Source organism: Sander lucioperca, chromosome 9 (assembly GCF_008315115.2).
Source record: "Sander lucioperca isolate FBNREF2018 chromosome 9, SLUC_FBN_1.2, whole genome shotgun sequence".
In the NCBI taxonomy this organism is placed as follows: Eukaryota; Metazoa; Chordata; class Actinopteri; order Perciformes; family Percidae; genus Sander; species Sander lucioperca.
The window spans coordinates 40,366,413-40,386,842 of NC_050181.1; the positions used below are offsets into that span (position 1 = coordinate 40,366,413).

Genomic DNA, 20,430 nt, shown 5'->3' on the forward strand with positions numbered 1-20,430 from the left:
ATGGCTGGATGATATCTAACATAAAAATGCATCCAAACTCACACAAAAAGTCTGCAGTCAACCTCTGCAGAGTTCAGACCCAGGACCATCTGTGACCAACAAATACTGATTTCTACTCTATTATTCCATTAATGTCTATTTCTGCTCCCACATCATTCTCACGTCTCCACCTGCTGAGGTCAATACAAACACTCCTGGCAGGCTATTGGTTTCACCTGTCACATTGTATTAATCCACCAGGAACAAAGCAGGAAGTTGTTGCAGGCCATTTGGATGCAGCCCAGTCTTTCTCTCCCTCTTTATTTCTCCTTTTGTCTTGACCTCTGGTTTTCCCACGATTGTTCAGCAGCAGGAAGCTCAGCTTGTCTGAATATGAGGGAACCTGACCATCTGTAGGCAAACACACATAAACCAACACAAATGCACTGCAAGAGCATCAGTGCCATCAAGTTTGGTGAGGAAGGCTTTTAATATAATATACGCAGCATAAATGTACCTCATCAGGATATGATAGAGAAGTGGGGAGAGATGGTTTAAAAAGAGTTGTTTCCTGGTGTATTTGTATTCACATGGTGACACTGAAACAGCGAGTGCTGACATTCAAGTTTATTGGTGGCTCACATACAGGGAGAACAGAGCAGTGCTTGTAGCCCTTTTTATACACGGACCACCATCTATAGAACAATACAGCATGATAGCTATGTTAAACATACTGACAAGGCAACCAAGATGCATTTTCTGGCCAAACAATGGAATATTACTGACTGCCATGTCAGTAAATCAAGATGAGCATTTGTTTTACTTGCTGAGAACCAGGCTAAAGGCAAAAGCCCACCTAAACCTAGCAAGAAGTAAAATTGGTAGTAGTACAGACCGGTTAAGCATCCCCAGGGAGGATACAGTGTCTGCTGATGTCTGTGGGACATGTGGATCATAGATTTCTGACAGTATTGTTTGCCAAGTTTTGAAAATTAAGTGACTAATGTGGGTGTAAACACCCCCCAAATTAAATCTGTAACTCAGCACACTGTTGTTTGTTATTAATATGCTAGAGTACAAAGCAAACCAACACAATATGCTAATGCTTGTAGCCTTTGGTTAACTGCACAAACAAGCTATACTGGGCTAATGTAAAATGAGCTGTAAAATTCTTCTGAGAAAACTGCATCTTACTAACATCCTGATTTTTTTTTTTCAAAAAACATATTTACAAGACAGATAAAGGTAACACCTCTCTGAATGTAGGGCTGATATAGAATCCACAAAGCAATACGTTAACAGTCTACCAGTATGCTAGCAGCTCTGTTAGGCTTTTTTATAGGCGCATCTTTGACCTAAATGCTAACGTGAATGTTAACATGCTCACTTTACTATGCTAACATGCCTATGCTACACAGGTATGTTTACCCATGTTCGCCATATTAGTTTAACATATTGGCATGCTAACATGCAAATTAACCCTAAACATGAAGTACAGCTGAGGCTCATGGGATATTCATGTAATTTGGTCATAAGCCACAGTTTTGGACATTACATTTTGACCTGATACAACACTATAATCTTCATGAAAATGTGTCTTCAAATCTCGTCTTCTTCAAAAATCTATGATTGGGTCTTAATATTATATTTGTATCATTCATAAGAGCTAAGAACATCCTGTCTTTTAAAACTAGATATCTACTGTATGTTTACACATCACCTTTATACCTGGTTCATGATGTCCTTCAGTGTCTCGCCTGCATGTTGTTAAACTGATTTATTCTATAGCAGCTCTCTGTGTTCTATAGCGCTACTTGGGTGTTTGATTGTTTTAACTGCTTGTTTTTCCTAAAATGAGCTGCAGGAAGTCTTTCCTGTTTTGAATACACTATGAATAGAAGAAGAAGCATTGTGCGTGTGTGTGTGTGTGTGTGTGTGTGTGTGTGTGTGTGTGTAAGAGAGACAAGGGCATAACATATGATAAAGAAATAGGTAAGTTTTCTTTCTACATTTACTGTGAATGAAATTATTTCTGTATAAAGCTACATAAGCACATACTAGGACACAGTTATAATGATGCCATAGTGTCGACCCTTGTGGTGCTGACTTACTGTATTCTTCCTTTTCGTCTCTCTCACAATTCTCTTCTTCATCCTTCTCCTCTCTGCTCCAGGAAACAGGACACTGTAAACTTCCAGCTTCTGTTTCTCTCACTTCCAAGTGGAAGTAGGTTTGTGAGAAGCACTTGGTGTGTGTGTGTGTGTGTGTGTGTGTGTGTGTGTGTGTGTGTGTGTGTGTGTGTGTGTGTGTGAGAGATACTGGTAAAAATGGACCTCCTGACCCTTCCATGCTCCTTTTTCTCTCACGTAGAAGAAGCAAACTGCTTATATCATCAGCATAAATCTGCACCCCCAAAACATCCACACATGCCCTCACACACACAAACACACACACTCTCTCACACCTGTGACTCATATACATCTGGCTATCACACGTCCCATTCTAAAAAGCAGTTTCATCTTTCGAAAGAACATGCCCATGCTCTGGATCAGTGGATTCAGATGGCAGGCGGTTGAGTGATCATGAATCAATACAAAGGGAGACAAGTGGATGATCATGAAGATTGGAAGACAAGCCACAATGGTAACTAATTGACAAAAGAATCTGTATCTGTAAACCACCAGCTCTGCCCCCAAGAACACCAAACACAAAGTAAAACAATAGTATTTCCCAAAAACAATCTGCAGGCTTGGACACCGTTGGCAGCTGTCGGCTTACATTTAAACCATGTGTGAGACCAAATAGATTTGTTTCACGCTTGTTTCTTCCTATTCCACCTTTCCTGTTCCTTTTCAATGTGTTTTCTGTGATAAAGCTGAGATGCCTTCATCTACCATCTCATTAGCTTGCTTGGAATTGTTTGTGTAATTTGGGCCTTAATGATATCTATCTAACCCACTGAGAAGAAGTTTGTGTGAGGATGGCATTGGCTGTGGTTGAGTGGTTAAAGTACAAGCCAGGAATTCATAGTTTCACTCAGGAAGCAAGATACTTCTTTCACAAGAGAAGACATTTTCACACATATGGGTATTTTGTATATTTTATTACAAACATCTACAACAGTACACATCAAGCACAGCAGCCCTGAAAACAAATATAATATAACAGTATTTACAGGAGAAACCTGACAGTGAGGGAGAAGACAAGTCGTGGGCCAGCAGACTGCTCCTTACTTTCTCAGACACCTTAAACACACACACACACACACACACACACACACACACACACACACACACACACACAATATAAATATATACAGCATAAGCAAACACTAGCTGGAATGTAAACTGGAGGACTCTGACTCTGTGGTCGTGGAGGCCCCCGGGCGTCTTCGTGGTAAAATCTTCAAACTGGAGGCTCGGCTCAGAGTGAGGGCTCTTCGGGCCGAACTCTTGAACCCTGCCCCCAGGAAAGCGTACAGCAGCGGGTTCAGGCAGCAGTGTGCAAATGCCATGGGCTCAGCCACCCCCAGCCACACACCCAGGACGGCCTCCAGGCTGCAGCCACGGGGCAGGACCTCCAGGCGCAGCAGAGCGTCCACAGAGATACCCACTCCGTAGGGCAGCCAGCAGACGAAGAAACAGAGAACCAAAGCAATGGTGGTCCTGACCGCTCGCCGCTTCTGCCTCTGGCCCCCAAGCGGGCCCCGGGTCAGCCTGGTGACAATGACACAGTAACACACCAGGAGGACCAAGCCTGGGATCACCAGACCCACCAGAACCAGCTGGAGGTGGAAGACTGCAACCCAGAGAGGAGCGTTGTCTTCTGGGTAGAATCGCTGGCACAGAGTGGCCCCCTCGCCTCCTTCTTGAGTCCGGGCAAATATCAAGTCAGGCACTGCCAGGAGGCCAGCAGGCAGCCAGGCACCTGCAGGGAGAGAAGAAGATTAAAAGAAGTTAGCTACTGTGGAAACAAGACAAATAAAGAGGAGAGTTGCAAAGAAAAAAAGAAATAGAAAGCAAACCAGTCTTTCAACACATACCCACATAAACCAGTCTGTGTGCCAGCAGCTGCCTCAGCCCACCAGTGTTTGTGTCCGTGGCTCGGACCACTGCCAGGTAGCGGTCCAGGCTGATGAATGCCAGGATGAGCACACTGCCGTACAGGTTGACCGTGTAGATAACGTGCACACCAACACAGGTGGCCGCTCCGAAGCGCCAGTCGGCCAGGGCTGAGTCCACAGCCCAGAACGGCAGAGCCAGAACAAAGAGAAGATCAGCAGCCGAGAGATGCAGGCGATATCGGTCTGTGAGGCTGCACTTTGACCTGTAGATAAACACAGGAGAGGAAATCATTAAGCCTATTTCTTATTGGTTCTTATTAAGGACACAAAGAGATTCATCAGATCAACCACCAACCCCCCTCTCACCTGCGTTGGCAGCCCAGGACTATGACAACCAGGCCGTTTCCAGTGATGCCCAGTGTGAAGATGAGGGCGTAGACAACAGGCAAGAAGACCTGCTGAATGTTAGCAGTCATCACATGCTCCACGTCACAGGGCTCCTCTAGATCCCCTCCCAGGTCACCAGAACCAGAACCTGAGCCGGTGTCGTTTAAGTCATAGTCGAAGACGATATGCTGGAGAGATGATGATGAGTAAGGGCAGGAAGCAAACAACAACAATTAATCCTAAACACATATTTGTGAATTTACGCAAAAGCTCACACGTTTGCCTACACATCACTGACAACCTTACCTCATAGTACGACATGACGGAGGCAGTCTTTCTCCTTTCTCAACGGAGTGAAGTTGAGATTTCTGTTCACAGGGGATATATAGTTGTGTTCATGCTCCGCCCCTAAACACTGCAACACATCTGTGTTCCTGCTGAAACGTTTTTCCTGTTTTCGAGGTGTCAGGTGCTGATAGTGGTTGTATTACAGGATACTGTGTTGTGTGTGTGGGCACACTGCTTGAATTGTTTTGGCCCTGAGACCTCTGGTTTGTCATAAAAGGGCCAATAGGAAAGACTGCCGAAGAGAATCGGACAATGTGTAATGTGTGTGTGTGTGTGTGTGTGTAACAGTGTGTCTCCAAACTCCATGCTCTGATCAGGACAAGCAGGAGTTTCAGCTCCCCCCCACCAGTGTGAACATAGTTGCTTTTGCGTTACTGTCTTATATGAGAAGCAGACACTGAGAGAGGAAGAGGAATGTGAGATGATTATAAACTGTGTTCTGCTAACGCTGTAAGACTTTATCTGATCTTTCACTGCCAATGAATAAGTGTGTGTCTGTGTGATATTAGTGTCACCTTTCTGAAAGCAAACTTACAAATGTTTCAGCAGGATGTTCAGGATGTTTTAAATCAATGATATAAAATGCATTATAAAACTCAAAACTACAAAAAGGAATTTAATTTGACAAAATTTCTATTTCCTCATTCTGTCTTTAAATTAATAACATATAATGGATTTTTGAAATGAAATAGCAAATACTTTAAAAAGGGATGTTTTATTTCTTTACTCATTTTTCATTCTATCAAGTTCCATCTCACAATTAAGTTGCTTCCTGCTTTAACTTTTCCAGTTCATGACGGTTTTAATTTAAACGCGTAAGCAGCGTAGAGCAACAGCTGGAGCTGCGATTTGCCAGCTGCTATGTGTTGGTAGGAGTCCAGTCAATCAGAGCACCTACTGCTTTGTACATTTCACTTGATTTGTAGGTGGCACACTGCTTACATTTACACTGCATCCACGTGTGTGATACAGTCGGTCAGCAGACACACATTTCCTGTCTTGGCACTGGCAGTTCTGACATTAAATCCCCATCCTCTCCCAATTCAATAATCCCGTAAGTAAACAGCAACAACCCCCCCCCAATAAGTGCTGCCGAGCCTTCAAGACCCAACTCTGTCCCTTATCTCTTGCTCATTTACCCCACCCTTTCCTCCACATTCACTGGTATCAGCAGAAACATCTTGAAAACAACATTGCTGTGTATAAAGACCTATTCCTGATTTACCCTCACCAAAATGAGCCAGATGACTCAGTATCTGCACTGGCTTATTTAATTGGGGTTATGCTGCTGAATAGTAAGCTTGTTTTGAAGCAGACTTTGAGCTCTCATTACAGGACACACACAGGTGTAAGTCATTTCCTTTAGTCAATACTTTAGATTTATAGGTGCAGAGATCTGGTTAATATGCATACTGGCTCACTAGGACACTAAATGATCATTAATGTTATTAATTACACCTGTACTTTTCTCTTCGGACAAGTCTTCTGTAAAAAACGCACACGGCTGATATACTGTAACCAAAGTGCTGATTCCTGCATTAAGTGGCGCCACCATGTGGGCTTCTAGAGAAAGGGTCCTACACTGCCCAATACTACCAACAGATCCCTTTACCATCTTACAGAACATGGCTCCTGTCCACCACTTGCTATTTATTTATAATATTCTTAGTTAACAGTGTTTTTTTTATACATACAGCTAGGGTAGGTAGACACTGTGTCCCAAATCCCTACTATACAATATGATCTTTATAGTTGTTTTTTTTAAAATAAATATTCCTTAATATTTTGTACAAAGAGAAAATTATGCAACCGTACGCTGTCGGATGTCAAACCGCGACTTCCACTGTAAGACAACAGCACTTTTAAAAATATATTTAATTTAGTCACTTTTCTATTGTAAAGCAACCACACACTCATAACCTGCATTGAATTAGTATGTCTTATTCAATTGGGACACAGCTATAAATAGTCGTCTGAATAATCTTACTGAAAGTGCTTATGTAGGTCTACTTGTAAGGAACATTTTGAATCTGTCTATCGTTGGCATACAGTAAAAACAGCTTTAATGTAAAAATAAAAACTTTAAATATATACTTTTTGAAATTCAAAAAAATAAATAACATGCAAGTACGTGGAACTGCAGCAGTACTTTGCCAACAAACTCAGACCTATAGGTACAGGTATGACTCCAGGTACACCAGAGCAAGTATTTACAGACTGGTGTTTAGAACAGAATAATAGCCAGGCTAAACAGGAAACATCATAAGTCAAAGCTACAATATGGCCAGAATGGCTGTTAAAGTGTAGCTTAAAAAAAGTCAGAGTCACGTCACTAACATGTTTCTCGGACGATCATGTTGCTGTTGCCGCGCAACTGCACAAGCAAGTCTCTGAATCCACCCCTCTTCTTTGGTGTTTTCTGTTTGGGTGGGACCTCGCTTGGCTTGGTGGTTGTCAGGGTGACTGTGGAGGGAATCAAACCAACATTCAGATTTGTGTCCGCTTGATCGTCGACTTCTTGATCGCTACGACCCTCAAAACCCGGACTGCTACTGTGACCGCTGGTCGGGTGAAGACCGATCTCATTGGTACTGCCAATACTGATGTGTTGGCTGTGATTGTTGCTGTGGAGACGCTGCTGCTTAGTGGCGCGAGGATCCTGAGTACCATCTCTCCTCCTCTTCCTCCTGTTTTTCTTCACTGGCACTCTGACATGCCGTCTAAGGTTCCTGACACACACAAAAACGCACCACATTCAAGTCATTTTTTATGTAAACAGGCTCATTGATCTGCTTCGCTAGGAAATGTGTTACGTGTACAGAAGCATTACCTCCGAAGGAAAGTGTGCGGCCTCGAACAGGCTGATGATTCTCCCTCTTCCACACATTGTGCAGGTTGCTTTGCACCATTGTTGACCTTAAGTCTTTTCTTAACCAGTTGTACATGGAGCAAAAGCTTCCTGCCAAAACAGAGGTGCAGACAGTTATAATGAGCTGAAAGCAAAAACATTTTCATGGCTACTGGTGTTCCACCTTAAAGCCAGTAACCACACATACAAGCAGCCTTACCCTCTTGCATTAGGCAGCCTCTTAGGTCTCCAGTTCTTGATCAGGACCCACTGGTCACATGTCAGGGACTTGGGATCTGTAGAAAGAACCAGAAAGAGATGTTGAACATGTTAGCATGCATCTGTGTACTGGATATAGACTGACCCGCCGAATGATCTCTGTGTGTTGCTTTCTAGTGACACCTCCGTTAAGGCAATGCAGAACTGAACTGAACACATTACACTGACAGTGAAAGCAGAGATGTTTGGGTTGATCACGTCAGCAGTGGCCTCATGTGACATATGAGTGTATATGAGTACTGTGTGAATGTGGAAGTTCTTAAGTCTCAAAACACTAGTGTGAACTGGTAATGACAGGCTTTGGAAGGAAAAAACACAGATGTTTTTCTCTGTTTAAAAGTGGTAGTTGACACAAAATGAAAACAATTCTAAAAGTTATAGTCATTTAGTCATCATTCAAAATACCAATACATACACTGTTCTTATCAGAATCAGCTTTATCAGCCAAGTATGTGTACACATACAAGGATTTTGACTCCCGTTTAATACAATTTAATTTATACTTATACATCAGAACTGGCAGACTTTACGAGAGAAAATAAATCTCAAGAATTATTAGCAAGTGAAAATGGTAACAATGAGTTCCTACAGTAACCACATCATAACTTTTTATCCCGCTGACCACAAAAATGAGTCAAGAAGCACAATTGTTTTTGTGTGTAGAAGCAAATATTTTTAAATATCTAGATGGATGGATAGCATGCCAGGAGGGAGGAAATGTGCTTTTTGTACTTTGTGTGTACTGAAACATTAATATAACTATTATGGCTTTTACATCTGATCTTATTCACAATACAGCCATTTTTTCTGTGTACTAGTATTTGCTGTGGCAATGGCCCAATTTCTCCCAAAACACATTGCATTGTTGCTAAAACAATGATTGAGTGCACTCACCGTTGTCTAGGAGTTTGTTTTTAATTGGTGCTTTCTTCTTCTTTGCCTTCTGGTAGAGATTCTGACAGTCTGAGCACAAGCCCTGCGAGGGCCTCGGTTTCTTGGGAGAGGCGTCACGTAGGAAGGAAGGACCAGAAGCTATGCTGCTGGTAACAGAGCAGCAGTCTTCATCTGACTCGTCCACTCCTTCATCAGTCACCTCTACAGACTTCCCTTCATACTCTGCGATATCTTTTTCATCATGTGTGCTGTTAATGATGTCGATGATGTCACGGTCCTTCTCCTCATCTCTACTGACTACGCTGTCGCCAGCTCCGATCTTCCTCAGGCCTGTCCTCTGTCTCTTACCCCTCAACTTGCGCTGGATAACTTCTTCATTTGGGCTGGGACTTCTCTGGGGGCTCTTCTTGGAGGCCTTTGGTAGTCTGGAGGGGCGTTGGCGATACATGGGTCTCTTCCACTTCAGACAATACTCAAATGAACTGTAAAAGAGAGCAACTGTCACTACCTGTAATCAAGCACCTACAAAGTGTAATACATTTGTATGTGTTCACTACACAGCAAGTTTCCATGTGGTCTCACCTATAATATTCTATTCTTATGGATGATGAATTAATGAACTCCAAGCCCTCTGCCTCAAACTCGCTTTCAGTCGCAGGCCTGTAAAGACAACAAACTACTTTAATGACAGATAATCAAAACAGTGGAAGGGAAATAATACAGCACAATATTAAAATGTGATCTTGATACTGTTTCAGCTTGATCTCAATTGTCAAGTCAATTTTATTTATATAGCCCAAAGTCACAAATCTGCCTTAAGGGGCTTTACAATCTACACAGTATTGTTACTTGCATCGTGTAAATATTGTAGCTGACTAACGTTACATCATATAACTAAAACTGTATTTTGCCCACTCCATAAAATGCTACGTCCCTTAAGATCATTTTAGCATCTTGGCTAAGCTAGCTAGCCAAACTAAAATACCGTGGACAACGCAGACTGAAGGCTTTCAGGGACGAGATCAACAACGACACCGTCAGCACTGAAGCTAGGCTATGCCTTTAAAACTTACTGCTCCTCAGACTGTTCACAGTTTACGTGATCTGGCATGTTCGGACTGTTTTACTGGCATAACAGCTACAACACAACGAGGCGCTTACTTGTTAACATACTGGCTAATCCCCTATTGAGCTCGCGGACCTGTGTTTTGTTGTGCTCACTGCTCGAGGACAACACTTGACATAGTTGAAGATGCGCGCGGCGGAAGATGCTCTGCCGAGTGCGGCTGCGTGTTGGGTCATTCTTCTTCTTCTTCTACTGCTGTTAGACCAAAGAAAGAAAAATGGCGCGTTAACGCCACCACGCCAAGCTATGGATGTATTACCATGGATGTAAGAGTGTATTGCCGCTATATTAAATAATAAAACTAAGTCATTGCATATTTTTTGGACAATTTTACAGTCTAAACATCAAAAACACACCAGGCGGCCGAAACAAGAGTTACCACGTTAGGTGTAAAAGGGTTATAAGCGTCTGTATTATAGAAACTACTATATTCAAAACATTTTACATTAAAAATTAAACAGTTCTAATTATTCGCTCTCATTCATGCCCATAGCCTCTATGCCGTTGTGGTATTATGTAAGTTATTTGCGAATGTTTAGCTATTTTTTTTTTTTTTTTTAAAGATTATTTTTTTAGGGGCTTTTCCCTTTATTTGAAAGTGGATAGACATGAAAGGGGGAGAGAGACGGGGGATGACACGCAGCAGGTCGGATTTGAACTCAGCCAACATGGGGCGAACGCTCTTACTGGGTGAGCTAGAGGCCGCCCCAAATGTTTAGCTATTCATATACATATATTCATGTCTCAAATCGCGCACTTCCCTTAATGTACTAACTGAAGTGCACTTCGTACACTACGTACTTACTTGCATAGTGCGTAAAATTTGACGCGGGAGTGTTGTCTCAAGCTCAAATCGCCATAGACTGTGTCGGTACGGATCGTGCAGGCAGAACGGATCGTGTACCGACCATAGACTGTATATGGTACCGACCTTATATACAGTCTATGGTACCGACAGACTGTATATAAGAAAATCGCGCACTGCCTTATGTACTTACCGGAAATGACAATCACAACATCTCAGTCCTCCTTCTTCTTCTTCTTCTTCTGTGAAATTGTGAATTGTACCCAGGGCAGAGCATTCCCACCACCTGTTGTCACTCGTGAAAAATACATTTCTGCTATGTTCATAAAATGAATGTGATTGTTTTTATTGTTGCTTGTTTTTGCCCTCTGTTTTATGCAACCGTAAACTTACCGGTATGATGATATTCATACTGTTGCTCTTAATTCATTGTAAAAAATAACCAAAAATGGCCATTTTTAGTTATTTTAGCAAAATTGGAGCAATTCAAATGGTGTCCAACTGACATAGAGTTAACATAGAAAATAGTCATATTATATATAAGGGTGTTTATTGCAATAGCTATTAATTACAGTGACAATACAAGAGTGAAAGCAGAGGCAACTCAATAGACATTTAAATAGATCCTATTTTTTATTTATCCATTGCTGGCCCTGTACTTTGATGGGGAAAGTGATATGAGGGTGGACTTCAGACTCTCCAGGGGGATCATTTAACGGTAGGCTACATCCTCGGCACGGCGTGTGACCATGGCTGGGGACCCGTCATCGAGGCCCTTGTCTTACTCTTTTGTCTTAGCCAGTCTTTGCTATGCCCTGGGCCACTGTGCACCGTGCTGTCCACACGACCAGCAGGGAAATCCTCTCTCTCCTCCCCCAGGTCCTTCGCCTTCCAGCAGAGGAGGACTCCCCTCAAGTTGGCAGCATTGACGGCTGCCTCGTCCGTGTTCCTAACGATATAAGTCAGATCAGGACAGAAACAGCACTGTTAATACATTATAAGATAGCATACATTAACGTACTGTAACATTACTACTAACGCTCGCAATGTAATTAAGAGACTGTGTTAGCTTCACTCCCATTTTGGACAGATTCAACGCAATTAACGTTAGAGACACTGTTATGTAAAGGGATATAACAAATAAATCAATAAAGTAAACACATTTTTAATCCACTTTTTGTGTAACTGTGGCTGATGTTGTTATAAATGCTAACCGTAGCTTTCTTGTGATTGTGACGTTAGAAAGTATATCAAATATTTTGTGTAGGAAAAGATTGCGGAGGCTACTCCTCTTTTACTGAAAGTCCCATATCAATGAAATTACCTCCAACTGCTAGCTGTAGGATTGCAATCGTTGCCCTGGTTAAAGAGAGGACTTTGAACACACACACACAGCGTTAATTCTCAGAGGAATTTCTACAACCCAGACAGCTGGGATCCCTAAGGGTAGGCGTAGCTTACAGCGCATTCAAAGCAGATTTCCATTTTTTGTTGCTTTACCACACAATTTCATGTGTGTTGGATTCAGTGAGCTGCAGACACAGAGGAAAGAGAAAAATGTGGAAAGCAGCAGTGTTTGTCTTCCTGCTACTAAAGGTGGATATGCAGGTGAATGGTGCTGTAGATAAGACGATGGGCCCCGTGGTAGAAAACTACAGGACAGAGAAGAAGGTGAAGACAGAAGAGGCTGAAGCCAACAACAACATTCCTGCAAGTGACACTGCTTCTTCAGGTTTTTTGGGAAACTTGCTGGTAGTACCCATGGATGGGAGTCATTGGGTGGGTATAAAGGCCATTGCCCAAGAAATGGGTCGTCGTGGACACCGGGTTACAGTGCTGATTCCAGAGATCAGCATACGGATGGGCCCGGGGAAACACTACGACACTGTGACCTATCCTGTTCCTTATGACAAGGCTCATATTGACTCTATCATGTCCTCAAACAAGGACATGATGCAAACATCTGCACATTCTTTCACAGAGAAGATATGGAAAGGATTCTCAAAAATCCAGAAAATTACAGGCTTTATTCACACCACAGCAGAGAGCCTACTGTTCAATGTCAGTCTGATCTCACATCTGGCACAGCAGGTAAGTGCAAAGGATCAGGTGTAAAATCTAATAAATTCAATACCTTGCACATTATACGGAATTTGTGAGGCATTTGTGTAGACTGTCTATAAAGTATAATAAACTACCTAGTGTAAACTAGGCCTACCTTCCGGGGCTGCTGCTATATTGGATTGCATTATACTGTAGAGTGTTTGTGTCATCGTAGTGTATAACCCTATTGCGGCTGTAAGCAGTCCAAAGAAGTGCTGCCGCGAGGGGATAAACACTGAGAGATGTACTGTGACGCGCTCCAGATTGTATTGCAATGATTTTATTCTTCTTCTTCCACACGTAAAATACACTTAGCACTGCAGTTACCAAATTTGATTGTTACCTGGTGAGTAGAATAATTGCGTTAATGCAGCGTGATGCGGTCAACAGAAAGTGTTCGCTCCCAGGCTCACTTCCGCTCAAACCGCAATGAAAACACCCGCCACCTACAATATCAGTGCACAACACAATAATCAACAAACAACATAAATGAGACCATAAACAGCATACAATATCTGGCTCCTACAACCCCTGTATCTACTGAAGTTGGGACAGTGGTAGCAGTTATTTGCAATTAAGTGTCAAATATAAAAGAACTCATTCTGCAAAAAACGGGCCCATGTTCTATAGTTAACTGATGTATTTATGTGTATGTAGCATTCACTGCTGTAGCTGGTTAAGGTGGAGCTTGTTTGAACTAATTTACTTAATTAGGTATTGTAGTCCAGAGGTTCTCGTTCCTAACCTGGGCCACAAGATAAATTTGAGGGGTCATGAGATGATAAATGGGGGAGAAAATACATACAGTATACCCCTAATGAAACCATTAGAGAAGTTTAAAGGGAAAATGTCTCTTTGGTGTAGGGTCTGGCAAAGCACGACTACTTTGGTGAAACCGCTAACCACTCACAATTGAAACATGACAAGGAACCTTGACCAGACACAGTTTTTTTTAAAGGGTCACATTCCAAAATGTTTAGAAATTACTGGTACATACATACATTACATACATTGCAAGTTTATCATAATGTATGTTTTTAATGTAAAATTCTTTATCTGCAAGGTACCTATAGCAGATAAATAAAGTGGAGTAAAAAGTGACATCAGTTGACATGTATGTAATGTCCGTTGTAAAATCAATGCATGATAAAGCAAAAGGAAAGGTGCTTTTATAAGTGCATACTGTTGAAGATTCACCACGTTTTCATATTTTTCCTTTGCACCTTTCCACTCTGCAGAACTTTGACGCAGTCCTAACGGACCCCATGGTGCCCACAGGCTCATTAATAGCTCGAAAATTTGGTGAGTTCTGCCACAGTTGGATCATCTGTGCTCTTTTATATTTGCACGTTTTCTCACAGGTCATAAAAAAATCATTTTCAGGTATCCCTACTATAAATTTGCTGAGGGGAATTCCATGTTCCTTGGATATGAAGTCTGCAGGCTGCCCCTCCCCGCCCTCATATGTGCCCCGCTTTTTGACCAGATACACAGATAAAATGAGCTTCCAGGAGAGAGCTTTCAACACTTTGGTGAGCACTTATAGCCAGATGCGCATCGACGGGTGCATGCATTAAGGATGGCCATGTTTTCATTCTATAAAAGTTATTAGGTAAAACACAAATTATGTGTTAACCAAACTATTGCCCCTGCTTCAGATTCCTCATTTATTTTGCTAGTTGTCACCACATTCTAGAGAAAGAGGTCAGGTACAGTACCAATCAAAAAGTTTTGAGACGCTTTCAGAATGGGAAAGCTTGTCCAAACTTTTGACTGGTACTGTATATCTGAGATTTTCGCACTGGTCTGGCCCACCTTATCTCCATTAATATACCAATATACTATCAAACCCCCATGTGTCATTACGTTTGGCAATGTAGCAGACCCCCTTAGTATCTGTCTCCCTACTTTAGACTACATTCAAAGTCATACAGTAGGTCAAGATGAACCAGTTAAACTACTGCACGATGAAATTAATAACTTCAGTTTGAGCACTGTTTAAATGTAACTAAAATTCAACTCTTTTGCCAAGCACCTATGCCTTACTTTGTACATTTGTTCATCTTTGCTCTGTGATGCCTCTGACATACAGGTGGCTTTATTGGAGCCGTTGCTATGCCGACTGTTGTATTGGCACTTTGACCAAATAGCCTATCAGTTTCTGGGAGAGGAGGTGGGCATAGCTGAAGTGCTGTCAGAGTCTGCTATCTGGCTGCTGAGGTAAGGTTATATATTAAGATTTAGGAGAAGAAAACACATTAACCTAGATGGTCCTATGAAGAATTATTTAATACTATTCAACTAATAAACAAGATCGGAATAATGCAAAGGTAGTTTTACTGTTACTGTTGTGTTATGCCTGTAAATCACACTAAAAGAACTAAAGGTCTTAGAATCAGATAAATATTGTGATAATGTGTCAAAACAGGATGGACTTCACACTGGAGTTCCCACGTCCTATCATGCCTAATGTAGTACTAGTTGGTGGAATCAACTGCAATGTGAGACACCCTCTTCCTGAGGTAAGGGCTGAGTGGTATTGATTCAACTATTTGATTTTGTTTTTCTTCTTCATCCCGTTATCGCACAGCTAATATTGTGGGGAGATAGAGAGATAGATAGAGAGATGAATGCCTGACCCTAGTTTGTGTGTTTGCAGGATCTGGAGTCCTGGGTGTCAGGAGAACATGGGTTTGTAGTGTTCACCCTGGGCACCATGCTGTCAGATCTGCCAGAAGAGACAACCTCCGTCTTCTTAGAAGCTTTTAGACAGATTCCCCAGAAGGTACAGGAATATATGAACATAATTATACATCAATGCAATAATCAAAAAGCATTAAATGACACTTAGCTTCTTTTGATAGGTAATATGGAGGTACACTGGGCAGGTTCCCGACAGTTTCCCAGAAAATGTGAAGTTGATGAAATGGGTGCCTCAGAATGACCTACTAGGTCTGTAAATCCACTGCAATGCATCCTGAAATGTGAAACACACGACTCAATACTGAGCGATGATGTGTCACATACCGTAACATCTGAAATCTTTGTGTGTTGTGTGTTAGCACATCCTGGAGCTCGGGCTTTCATCACTCATGCTGGCTCTCATGGTCTCTTTGAGGGACTGTGTCATGCTGTTCCCATGGTGATGATGCCAATTGCAGGGGACCAGGCTGACAACGCAGTGAGGTTTGCAAGCAGAGGAGCTGGAGTGGTGTTGGATATTTATTCGATCACTACAGAGAGCCTTCTTCAGGGACTGAATGAGGTCATCAATGACACCAGGTGAGGGATTAGAAACTCACTCACAATGTCAGTTATCTCATGAAAAAAAAGCTCCTTAAATCTCGGTGCTAATGATGATTAAAATATAAAAGAAGTTTTGGAATCTGATTTTCATACCATCTTCACTTAAATGTTGTATTCTTCATATCTTGCCATCAATCTGTTTATATCCAGGTATAAAGAGAACATGCAGAAGCTGTCGGCTCTCCATAAAGACCGGCCTGTTGACCCACTGGACCTTTCAGTGTACTGGACAGAATTTGTGATGCGGCACAAAGGGGCAAAACATCTCAGACCTGCTGTCCTTGACCTCAACTGGCTCCAGTACTACTGCCTGGATGTAATAGCAGTACTGGCTACTGTAGTGCTGTTTTTTGTAATACTGATAGTAAAGTGCTTGAAACTATGCCTCTGGAAACTGAGCAGGAAGAGGAAGCAGGACTAACCTTCGGAAGTTTCCAAGTGATCAAATTACCAGAAAACAACTGTTGGTTGCTATACACACCCTTTACACAATGCCTTTACATGTTTCAACATACTGAATCAGAAATCTAGAGAAACAAGCTTGATAAGGCATAGGTGTCATATTAAGATTTTCCACCATTACTGCCAAATTCCATGGCAAATAGGCCTATGTAGGCCTATGGGCTGTTTGACGCAAACTACATATGCAAATAGGCCTAGACGAGGAAAGATTAGGTCAGATGTGGCAAACCTGCAGGTCTCGAGCTGCATGCGTCTCTTTGGCTGCTCTGTTAATTATGTCACTTTATCTTGGACCAAGGGATCCTTTCAATGAATGTTAGTTCTAACCCTAACCCTAACCCTAACCCCAGTATGTATTGCTACAGGGGAACATAGGACCCTTTTTGGGAAAAACGGGGAACATAGGACCTTTTTTCTAAAAAAGGGTCCTATGTTCCCCGAGCAGGGAACATAGGACCCGGGGAACATAGGGATGACCCCTTCAGGATTTTAGGACTGTTTATAAAAGCAGTGTTGGTTTACTGAATAACAAACATGTGACCTCAGTGGTGAGGAAAGAATGAACCCTTAGGTACTGGTTCTATGGATGGATGTAAGTGATATATCCACAGGTTGTCTGGTAAGAACAGGAAAGATGGTGATGTAAACAAATGCAGTCTATAGTACACACACTCATTGACATGCCATTCATTTATTGTTGGGAGTTTAGAATATCCCAATGTGAATGTGGTTATACAATAAAGGGCGTAAACAGAGAAAATGTACAGTAGACATTAATTATATGCTGTAATAATAAATAATAAAAAGTATGGCATGAAATACACAATGCAAGAGTATTTCAATGCAAGGATAAACAATTCAAACATGAATAAATGAGGAGAGTATAGTAATAACTGTATGAATATCAACAAGGAGCAAGGCACTGTTGCTGCATTCAAGGCTTAGCACCGCCAAGGACAGTTGTGATTGGTTTTTAAAAAATGCAGACATGTAGAGCGTTTTTTTTTTTCCTATTCCAAAATAGATATATGGTGTATCCAAACGATACTCCAGTAGCGTTGTGGAGATAGTTCTGGCTAGACTAGACATGAGACAGTATGCAGACTACCACAATACTATGTACAAATACCAGAATAATAACTATTATAACTAGAAAGGGCACTCAGAGAGCGTAGACCTCCACCAAGGCCAGTAGTCCAGTCTTTTTTTTCTTTTTTCCAAGATAATTTTTGAGCATTTTAGCCTTTAAAGGATAGAACAACCGTAGACAGGAAAGTCGGAAGACATGCAGCAAAGAGCCACAGGCCGGATTCGTATCCTGGGCCACTGCGGTAAGGACTGAGCCTTGGTAACTGAGCATGTTACAGCGCCTTAAGAACTAATGTCGGCTAAGATCGTTGAGGATCAATAAAACATCAGCGAAATGTTTTTAAAACACTATTATTTAATAACTTAATTATTATACAGTGTAGTGTCACCAAAATTAGATCACACATATCTGGTCTCCTGTTAGTTGTACTACAACACTTATGGAAAGAAAAGGCCTTTGTATAATTTTTGGGATTTGAATTTAGTTGAATTTTCATATAGTTACTAATAGATCATGGGACCAATTGTGCATATATCCAGGCAAAAATACTCATGTGCAAGACAAATAATATTTAATCTCAGGGCATAATGTAGCTTTCGCACACTGCTGGGCACCAATTATAGTTTATTAAATATTTTAGTTAACATTCAAGTTAACATTTCAATCTGCCTGAAGAAGATCTTGCAGATCAAAACATTACTTTAAATAATTTAATACACTATTGAATATTTTTACTAAGACATATTGCCCAACCTTTTTTCAAAAGTAAGTGCTGTAGAATAACCAACAGGAGACCAGTAATGTGTGAAGAAGTTTGAAGACATTACTCTAATGTAGGCTAATAACAAAACGATTTCATATTTTCCCCAATAAATATTCCCCAAAAATATGCAAAAGCCTCTTTTTCAAAGTAAGTGTTGTAGTATAACCAGCAGGAGGCATTCTATGTGTGAAGTAAGTTTTGAGACATTGCGCTAAAACTATTAAATGTTTTCCCTAACAAATATTGCCCAAAATTATGCAAAAGCCTTTCTTTCCTTTCCAAAGTAAGTTATCTTAATACATCCAAGAGTAGAACCAGCAGCCAGTTATTTTTGACGCAATTTTGAAGACATGACTTTGTAGACGGTCCCTGCGCATTCATCTCACAAAACACGTTAGTTGTCCAAGTCGGGTGGAAGGACGACCCGTTTTGATGAGAGAGATGCGAGTTGTCTACCTTAGTACGGTAAGAAAAAGGCGTCGTTTGTGTTTTAAAAACGTTTTGCTGATGAGTATTAATCCCGGTGTTGCACTGAAATCTGTAACTCTTCATAATCTGTGTACACCTAGGCTACATTAGGGGGGCGCTACGCATTTTAACAGGAGGGACCGATTTCTCGACGGGTCACAGATTTCGGTGCAACATCGGAAGTTCAAATCTGTGAATTCCAACTTTACCCAAGTAGGCCTACACTACACATCAGTTTGGGAGCATTCCTGATGTTGAAGATAAAAAAGTTAAAACCATGCTTAATGTTATAAAAACAATGTACTTGTGGTTTTATGTAGTCTGCAGCTAGATCTAATCAAATAACTACACTAATCAGCATTCGATTGGCTCACACCTTCTCAAGCTTCTTAAAGAATCATCAGGTCTTGTCTGACATTTAGCATACTGGAGAAAGACTCAGTCTCCACAGGAAAGGTAACTGTCGCTTCTGCCTTTTGGGGAGCCACTCCCTGCTGGGCCAGACTGATTAGAACAAAGGAAATGCATATCTCTGTAAACTTGAATAGAATTGACACTACCATGATAAATGACCTTTGTCTGTGACCTGGAGTAAACCTGAATTCAGAGGTGTGTCCTAAATCCAGGGAGAGTTTTCATACAAGGAAACATCCTCAACTTCTTTAGAATAAATGGTTGATCCTGAGAAGGAATCAGGACTGTTTGAATGTGTCTCCTGAAGGGGAGGCATGTTTTTGCAGTCCACTGCTGGCAGTGTTTTGATGTATTGTTTTGTGAAGGATTATTAATCTAAAATGTGGCCATTTTGACCGGTCTGGCCCTAAAAAGGCCAGACTTAACCTGACTCCAATTCTTTGGTCACTATTTTGTGTTCGTTTACTGGTAGATCAAAGAAATAAAACTCAGGAATCAAATCAAGACCAAGATTCGTCCAGTTAAAGTTAATAACAAGTTTAGTGAATGATATTGCAGAAATACAAGTACATGTACATGGATCTGATACAAGGCAAAGTCTATCTCCTAACGGACCGACAGCATTTCCCCCAGCATCAGGTCCTGCTAAGTTAAAATGCTGTCTATTTATCCATTTCTGTCCCATCCCTGGTGGTGCCCTCATCAGTTTGGATCTGGTCCAGATCTTCTGGCTCCAGCCGGCTCCTGACTAAGAAGAAGCATGCTGCTATTGTTGGATTTCTAACACCTGTGTTTTAATCTCCAGCAAACTTTAAGGAGTTTCCATGAGAGCCAGGTCATTTCCATACAGTGTTACAAATCCCGCGCTTGCATAGCGCTGACCATTGTTTTGCCTCGTTCCCTCCCCTGATCAGAGAGTTTCTTTCTCACCCTTCCTTTAACCCAGGGAAACAGAGACATTGAGGTCAGCCCCATGAACTCTAAAACCTTTTCTCAACCCTTTCACAAAATATATTCTAACATTTGTCATGTCACAAGACATGTAGATCAGTCCACTGTCAGCTGCAGTGTAACATTTGCTTTCTGTCTTGTCAT

At 41.5% G+C, this 20,430-nt stretch overlaps 3 protein-coding genes across 5 annotated transcripts; 1 reads left to right on the top strand and 2 right to left on the bottom strand.

Moving 5' to 3' along the window:
- Positions 1–3,065: 3,065 nt before the first annotated feature.
- On the bottom strand, positions 3,066–4,827 carry LOC116055083 (C-X-C chemokine receptor type 4-like). Its single transcript, XM_031306852.2, has 4 exons — positions 4,736–4,827; positions 4,409–4,617; positions 4,022–4,305; positions 3,066–3,906 (listed from the first exon to the last, which is right to left on the bottom strand). The coding sequence occupies exons 1-4, from the start codon at positions 4,748–4,750 to the stop codon at positions 3,311–3,313; spliced, it is 1,104 nt and encodes a 367-aa protein (XP_031162712.1). The 5' UTR covers positions 4,751–4,827; the 3' UTR covers positions 3,066–3,310.
- Positions 4,828–6,284: 1,457 nt separating this feature from the next.
- On the bottom strand, positions 6,285–10,087 carry si:ch211-227n13.3. 3 transcript variants are annotated; one of them, XM_031306847.2, is made up of 6 exons: positions 9,872–10,072; positions 9,381–9,458; positions 8,799–9,280; positions 7,846–7,921; positions 7,608–7,736; positions 6,285–7,506 (listed from the first exon to the last, which is right to left on the bottom strand). In XM_031306847.2, the coding sequence occupies exons 1-6, from the start codon at positions 9,907–9,909 to the stop codon at positions 7,110–7,112; spliced, it is 1,200 nt and encodes a 399-aa protein (XP_031162707.1). In that variant the 5' UTR covers positions 9,910–10,072; the 3' UTR covers positions 6,285–7,109. The 3 variants fall into 3 exon arrangements, with proteins under 3 accessions (XP_031162707.1, XP_031162708.1, XP_031162709.1); XM_031306848.2 differs by having other exon boundaries at positions 9,381–9,474; positions 9,960–10,049; XM_031306849.2 differs by having other exon boundaries at positions 6,286–7,506; positions 9,960–10,087.
- Positions 10,088–12,238: 2,151 nt separating this feature from the next.
- LOC116055080 (UDP-glucuronosyltransferase 1A1-like) lies at positions 12,239–17,351 on the top strand. The gene is made up of 10 exons (XM_036005041.1): positions 12,239–12,820; positions 14,071–14,134; positions 14,216–14,364; positions 14,925–15,052; positions 15,261–15,354; positions 15,492–15,617; positions 15,697–15,784; positions 15,895–16,114; positions 16,289–16,708; positions 17,079–17,351. The coding sequence occupies exons 1-9, from the start codon at positions 12,287–12,289 to the stop codon at positions 16,557–16,559; spliced, it is 1,674 nt and encodes a 557-aa protein (XP_035860934.1). The 5' UTR covers positions 12,239–12,286; the 3' UTR covers positions 16,560–16,708; positions 17,079–17,351.
- Positions 17,352–20,430: the final 3,079 nt, after the last annotated feature.